The 7,787-nt window shown below is 43.8% G+C and overlaps 1 protein-coding gene across 1 annotated transcript; it reads left to right on the top strand.

The window, feature by feature from the left end:
* The first annotated feature begins 4,443 nt into the window (after window positions 1–4,443).
* On the top strand, window positions 4,444–7,149 carry LOC132450345 (homeodomain-interacting protein kinase 2-like). The gene is made up of 9 exons (XM_060042431.1): window positions 4,444–4,671; window positions 4,856–5,035; window positions 5,283–5,461; window positions 5,545–5,668; window positions 5,836–5,940; window positions 6,024–6,110; window positions 6,428–6,567; window positions 6,795–6,932; window positions 7,026–7,149. Exons 1-9 carry the CDS (start codon window positions 4,453–4,455, stop codon window positions 7,147–7,149), a joined length of 1,296 nt encoding a protein of 431 aa, XP_059898414.1. The 5' UTR covers window positions 4,444–4,452.
* Window positions 7,150–7,787: the final 638 nt, after the last annotated feature.

The following is a 7,787-nucleotide window of genomic DNA, read 5'->3' on the forward strand; positions in this document are numbered from 1 at the left end:
AAATCACATTAAATCGGCAGCAACTGTGTAGGTAGAAGATTTCTGACATCAAACGATTTTTCCCTTCATCTTCTCACCGCCAGTGAATGTGCTAAAGGCCCACGCTTTTAAAAACGACAGTGTTTTTTGTGTTTTTAAATACAACTCCCACTTTTGTATTATCAACGACATGGCATCATATTTGCTGTTTTGCATGTTGGCTGCTAGAACAGTCTCAAAGCAAATAATCTCTTCATGGTTCAAGTTCAGCCTAAATGCTCACAGTGACAAACATATAATGAATTGTTCTAATAAAGCGTTGAACTGAATTTAGGGTGGGCAATTTGGAGAAACCAGTTACACTTGGTAAAAACCCGACCCCCTCTTAAAGTGTAAGTCCGGCGAAAATTGAACACAGGGTCCCTTTCTGCATGAAAACAGATCAAATAAGATGGTCAGACATTTTCTTTCATTGATCAATCAGTATAGAGCTTGCCCGGGGCAACGAGCCCAAATGACCAAATGCATTGGCTAGGGGCGGTGCGCCGAATGCTTCCAAATCGACATTTCTAACCACTAATATTGCTCAAAATAGCACCAAACCTCTGCGTTCATTAAAAAATGTTTCACAAGTCTGTACCTTACCGGTAGGTCCATGTTTACAGGAAGTCCATACAAGTCGATTACCGAATGCACCGGAGTTCGATTCAAGGGGGAAAGTTTTGGAATTCATAATTGATATCATTTATATTTCTAAACAGTATCTAGCGAGTTTTTGACACGGAAATGAAAGGATTTGCATTATGTAAAACATCTTAAAGGCAAAATATTTTTGATGGTAAATGTGGCTACAATCTCATGTGCCACGTTGTCGCCGGAAGACTCACCGCGCATGTGAGCGAAGGCGCTACCTGTAGTCCCCCAAAAAAGGCGACTTTGTAGTCCCTCCGACGATACACCATGCTCCGTGTGAGGTCTCGTGTGAATTCAGGGCCTGTCTGGGACTTTATCAGAAGTTTTCAATTATTCAAGACTTTTTACAGAATATTATTAACTTATATTTCACCAAACGGCCACAAACAACAAAGCAAGGTGTTTTTTTGCCTTCCTTTTGCATTACATTCGATAATTGACCCCTGCAGACTTTCCAACGAGAGGAGCTGGTAGGGGGGGGACAGTTGGTAAGTCTATTTTTTTTAACAAACTCTGCGTTTGCTAACTACGTTGTTGGTGCTTTGTTTATGTCAAGGGACCCTAGCTACTGCAGAGGTTTGGTGCTATTTTGAGCAATATTTGTGGTAAAAAAATAAATCGGTGCACCGCCCGTGGCCAATGCAATGCAAGCCATTTGAGTTGTTAGCGTTGCTCCGGGCCAGCTTTTAACCGGTTGATCAATGAGAAACACTGTCTGGGCGGCTCATTTGATCTGTTTCATGCAGGAAACTGGTTGAGCATAATATTCATAACCATTACCCTAATCGTAGGCCTAACCTAGGCCCCAATTAGGACCGGGTTGGAAGGGGTCAGGCTCCCCCTATTTGGCTCTGCCAATTTAGCACCTCCTGCTGCTAGATGTCGTTTAATCCTACACACTGTACCTCTAAAAAGATTGTTATGATCAACAGGGGGTGCCATATGCAGTCATAAGAGCGGAAACGCACACTTTCGAGATGTTGAGCCGTGTTCGTCTCAGTGATTGAACAAAACAAAACATGGAGCTTTATTGATGGTTGATTGGGGTTTCTCTTTTTAGATTGGCAAAATGAATGTTGTAATATGCACAGGCCTACTAAAATGGCCTGCATGTAGGAGCCTATACGGTTGTCACACAAACAAGCGCATACATTGCTTCACAAAGAATATAAGCTAAATCGTGCTTTATTCATCCTAATAGGAAACTCACAGTGCCCCTTCCTCTTAATATGTTTTAACTAATCGATACGCTCCAACTGTGAGCATATTCCACGATGATATACACTCTGGCCACCAAGCCCGCAAGAGTTGGTGAATACCGTCTGACTACTGGGCAAGTCTTTGAGGTTGGAGAAGTGTGCATGCGCATGTGTCGTGGGTGGTTGTGTAAAGGATGGCGGATGGGTTACGTGTTACATACTGTATGTGTCGATGTATGTGAGCCATGGGTGCATAGACCTTGATCCAAATCCAAGCCATTCAAGGTGTTGAGATATCATCCTCCCACCCCTCTACTGGGTCTCCACTTCAGCTTTGAGTCGGAGACGGAGTCGAGGGTTTGATGTGTGTGTGTGTGTGTGTGTGTGTGTGTGTGTGTGTGTGTGTGTGTGTGTGTGTGTGTGTGTGTGTGTGTGTGTGTGTGTGTGTGTGTGTGTGTGTGTGAGAGAGAGAGAGAGAGAGAGAGAGAGAGAGAGAGAGAGAGAGAGAGAGAGAGAGAGAGAGAGAGAGAGAGAGAGAGAGAGAGAGAGAGAGAGAGAGAGAGAGAGAGAGAGAGAGAGAGAGAGAGAGAGAGAGAGAGAGAGAGAGAGAGAGAGAGAGAGAGGAGTAGGAGAAAACAGTTTGAAGTGAATGTTTTCTGTTGCTCCTCTTTACCGTTGACTCTTCAAAAGACTCCTATGTGCCTCTGCACTTTGCAAAGGAAGCTCAGGGTTCAAGGCACAATAGCAGCACACACAGGTTCACTGTGCACCTACATCTTGCACCCAAGTGGCAGGCAGTATTGTTTAGAAACCACCTTGACAAAAGCCAGCCTGTATTCAACCACCATTTTATAGAATTTAGCAAAAATCTGTTGTTTTTTAAATACAGGGAGAGGTGAAAGACCCCTTCATCGGTTCCTATGGTCATCTTAAAAATATAGGACGGACAGATGTTCCACTTTTATTTCCATTAAGAAATGTTATTATAACGAACAATAAGAAAGTCACAAATGGACACAAAGGGCTCTGCTGTCTTTACTGGAGCACATGCTTAGAGTACAATACACTTTTAATTACCCTGAACCTTGTCTCCTTTGACTGCTTGCTCAGCATGCAAAGCATCTCAATGTACCGCAGATGCTTTTTGCTAATGAGGTGTTGCAGAAGGGAAATTGAATCCCCCGATCATATCGTGGTTAGGAAAAGAAAGAGGAAACATTGAAGGTCAGTGTAGGAAGTGTGCACTGGCATGTATGGCTGTTGTTTAACGTGCACATGCATTCACACTGATCCCTGTAATTATTATAGTATATCTTAATAGTATTCATTCAGGCCTATGAAATCTGTACCTCTTAAGAATCTCTAATGTTCAGGATTATAAAGAGGGCTAGAATAGGAGCTCTTAGTCCCTGTACTCACCAGACCCCACATACTCACCAACGTGTCAATTCATAAGGGGGGAACATAATAATAATGCAAATGGTCAAATTGTAAACAATTAAAAGAGGAGACACCGGGGCATGTTTAGTTCGGCCGCCCCTCGGCCAGGTGTGGGTTCCAGACCAGGTGATACCTCCCAAAATACAACGTTTTGTTTAACCTCCTCGATTAATGACCTCGTGCACCTGTGATTAACCTGGACTTTACCATGGTCATTTATTTTTAGTTGATCTTAAAGTGACACTGAAGTGACTGCACCAACAGAGACAAGTATTTTTCCAGGTGATGATGTCACAATGGCACGACATAAACACGGGTTCAAACAATGCACCCACTGGGCGGGGATGAGGATACTGACCATCTGGGTTTGGACTGTGCACAAGGGTAGATTACTGCACGGCCCAACTGGGCACATGCCCAGGGGCCCAAGGGCTCAGGGGGGCCCTAACCTGAGCTTCTGTGTGAGGTCCCTGTTAGTAACTTTTAACGTTGCGGAGTCCACGTGCCCATGGGCCCGATGTCTCATAATCCGCGCAGTTAGGTTAAGTTGAGACAAGGAGAGTTTTTCCTGTTTAGTAGGTCTACTTTTTGGTTGAATTCAACAATTAAAAACTTTATTCACTGTTTGTTCAAGACAAGTGACATGGATGGTAAGTTAAAGTTTTGATGCATTATGCAGAAAGTAATAGACAATCACAAGCTATGTTGTAATGCCTCATTTGAATATTCTCAAAACAATTAGTAGTATTAATAATAATCTTAGTGACTGATATTAGTGACAATAATTATTATTATTATTATTAGCGTTCACATTAACAGTAATATTCAGTGGGGTTCAGTGTTGCACAATCCCCATGCATGGAACTGCTTGAGTTTTGCAAATGATGATGTCATAATGGCCCAATGTAACCAAGGACTACATCCAGAGTTCCAACGATACACATACTATTTGGTGATGAGAATATCCACCATTTGAGCTGTGACTTTGCAGTGTAGAGTTTAGAGTTTCAAGTTCTTCCTGTGTCGCACCTTGAGTTACGGTCAGGATTAAAGTCACTGTTGGTTAGAGACAACAAGTGACATGCATGGTGAGTTCTGACCCAGACGGACGGACCCGTAAGACGGACAGACCTGTTACAAAATGTTTCCTCAGTTAGCTTCCCTCTCTCCCTTCCCAGACTCTGAGCTCCGCTGTGGAGACCTGTTGCATGGAGTCTCCTCCACCTACGTGGTGGAGCGCTTCCTGGGTGAGGGCAGCTTTGGGAAGGTCGCCCGGTGCCTCAAATCAGCCACCCAGGAGAGGGTGGCCGTCAAGATATTCAGGAATCAACCCCGCCTGATTGAAGACGCTTGGCAAGAGGTAAAGCGGAGAGGAGTCCAATAATGCAGCTATCTCCCACACAGTGTTTAATCATATCATTATATGTGTAGGAAATATCTGCATGCACACAGAGAATACTGAGCTGGTGTTTGCATTTCTTCTGATCTTGTCATGAGTCTTTCTGTATAAGAATCGGGACACGGTCTTGACCATCTTTTGTCAGATTCGCATGTTACAGAGTATCCAGGAGCTGGACACGAGTTACATTGTGAGATGGAGCGGATGGTTTGAGAGTGGACCCCACTTCTGCCTGGAGTTCGAGCTCCTGGACAGGAGTCTCCGTGATGTCCTGGATTGGAGAAAAAGGATGACCTTGAAGGAAATCAACGAGGTTCTGTACCAGGTCTGTTGTAGCTCCAAACCAACAAATCCCACTTTTACTTGTAAAACATTGATCATTTGACAACATCAACATTTGTATTGCGTAAATTAATTTGGCTTTTCCACATACGATCATTTGTCTGTTGCTTGAAATACCTTTAATTGTGTTCTTATTACATCGATGTTAGGGATAGAGAAATAACTCAATACAATTAATAGTGACAATATAATTCATAGCCTTCATGATATTAATATAGATAACCTTTCAGTTGGCCACAGCATTGACTCTGCTGGAGACGTTTGAGATCATCCACGCCGACCTGAAGCCAGAGAATATCATGGTGGTCGATTGCCACAGACCTCTCAAAGTTAAGTTGATTGACTTTGGCTTAGCACGCCATATATCTCAGGTTCAGGTTGGAGATACAATTGTGACCCAATGGTACAGGTAAGTTACCCACAGCAACACACACATTTTAAATGACACTTCGAACGGTGACACTAATGTATTCCTATCTTCTTCTTTCCGAGGGCCCCGGAGCTCCTGTTAGGCCTGCCTTACACAGGGGATGTTGATGTGTGGGCTCTTGGATGCGTGGCCGTTGAAATGTTTACCGGGTTCCCTATCTATCCTGGGTTTACTGAACACCAAATGGTTGGTTGAAGGTCATGGTAGAATTTCCATTTTATTTAGTATTTATTTTGGCCCTTTCCAATTAGTTGGATATATAAACATGAATTCATGTATTTGTAGTGCAAATATCATGTAATATAAGACATTGTTATTTGATTCTGAAGTCATATCTGTCTCTTGTGTTGAAGCTGGAGTACATCACTGAGACCCAGGGTCCGTTTCCTGACTTCATGCTGGATTTTGGTATCAAAACTAAGCGATTCTTCAACAAGGGGTGGTTGTGGACGCTCAAGGTAGCACTGTTGCTTTTCACCGGTCCACCTAGCTTACTGCATTGTGGGATGAGTATATCACTAAAACACACTTTTCTATGCAGTCATCAGACCAGTATTTCCGCGAGACAGGAGTCCGTGATGTTTGGAACGAAGAGTGCCCTCTCAAATCACTGGATGAACTTCTGGAGGTATGGCATCAATATTCATTATTAAATCTGCAATGTGTCACTTTTATGCCGCAGCTATTTACTAATTTTTTTTTTATCTGAACTAGAAAGTTGTATCCATTAGTCAATTCATGCAGGGAATTCTTCAATATAAAGCACTTTATTGTGGTCTGCTCTTGCTCCCTCCACTGTGGGGAAACAAACCATTGTATGAAAATGATGAAACTAAAACTGTAGCTACAACTCAACTGCTAACAGAAAAATGACATAGTGCCTCTTCTTTGAGAAAATGAAAACAGCATGTTTCATAACCTTCTTCCTTCTTCTGGGGCCCTCAGTCCGAGGCGGGGGATCAGGTGGAGAAATTTGTGGGCCTGCTGAAGGAGATGCTGCAGCTCGATCCCGAGCTGCGCATCACTCCGCGGGACATAGTGTGCACTCTTCACCATGGCAACGCTGAATACGATGACACTAGATTGTAAGTCTCTTTTCAAATATACCTTCCACTTTTTGTACTTGCATCACTTCAGTTCTTACAACACAAGGATGAAAGAAAACTGTCAAGGGAAGATGTGAAGCAGATCAAGAGACTCACATCAGAGTTACTAAAGTGTTGAGTGCAAACAAACAAATAAGCACTAAGTTATGTACCCGTTCAAGGCCTGTGTTCGCCCATCCCTGATTTACTGATTGTTTCTCTTCCAGAGACAATGCAGGGTCAGGCTGCTTAGACATGGTCACAAGTCTGAGGCTGAGCCCCAACAGCTCCCTGGCGTCCGAAGAGCAGACCCGGTTCGACTTGGATCGGGGATCTACTTCGGAGTGTTGCAGCAAGGGGGGCAGGTAGGTGTCTGAAGAAGTTCATTCAAATTTAGGCGCAACAGCTGAGTCCTTCAGTGGTCAAAATTTTTTATTTACTGATAACTTCTCTTCCAGAAATGTGTCAAGCTCCAGAGACATGGTCACACGTTTCAGGAGGAACTCCACAGAGCAGAGCGGACTGCAACAGCTGGAGTCTTGTGATGAAACATCCAGGTTAGCTCACCTTTTCTGTGTTTGATTCATTACAGCAGCTTTACTGATTGAGCACTTGAATACTGCAGTTACTCAAGTGGAATTCATCATAAATAAATATGTTTGATATAGTAATACACAGTGTGTGTGTGTGTGTGTGTGTGTGTGCGTGCGTGCGCGCTTGTGTGTGTGTGTGTGTGTGTGTGCGTGTGTGTGCGGTTGTGTGTGTGTGTGTGTGACGTGTGTGTGTGTGTGTGTGTGATGTGTGTGTGTGTGTGTGTGTGTGTGTGTGTGTGTGTGTGTGTGTGTGTGTGTGTGTGTGTGTGTGTGTGTGTGTGTGCGTGCGATACCTTTTGCAGTTCCTTCAACTCAGCAGCAGTGGTTATCTCGGACCATTCAGGAGCTTTGAGACCCGCAGCAGATGTCCAGAAAAGTCTGTTAAGAGTCTGGCGAGTCAGTGACCTTTTGCTTGTTTATTTTTAAGTGTGACTGTCCACCATTCATGTTATTCCTTGTGATCTCAGAGGTAGCAGGGAAATGGAGCAAGGTGAAGCTGAAGACCCTGTGCTGCTGTTGCTGCCCCACCGTCGATGCCGTTTAAAAAGCATGTGCTGGTGCATCGATGGGCGGTGATGCACAAGTGATGGTGTCTTGCCATAAGGCGACATTCGTCTAGCAATGCAC

The sequence above is a fragment of the Gadus macrocephalus genome, chromosome 21 (genome assembly GCF_031168955.1).
Source record: "Gadus macrocephalus chromosome 21, ASM3116895v1".
In the NCBI taxonomy this organism is placed as follows: Eukaryota; Metazoa; Chordata; class Actinopteri; order Gadiformes; family Gadidae; genus Gadus; species Gadus macrocephalus.

Bases quoted from the DNA above. Each gene is read 5' to 3' on its own strand.
- LOC132450345 (XM_060042431.1), top strand. From the start codon at position 4,453: ATGTTTCCTCAGTTAGCTTCCCTCTCTCCCTTCCCAGACTCTGAGCTC. The intron at 5,462-5,544 runs GTAAGTTACCCA...CTTCTTTCCGAG, and splicing joins ATTGTGACCCAATGGTACAG to GGCCCCGGAGCTCCTGTTAG. The intron at 6,568-6,794 runs GTAAGTCTCTTT...TTTCTCTTCCAG, and splicing joins GAATACGATGACACTAGATT to AGACAATGCAGGGTCAGGCT.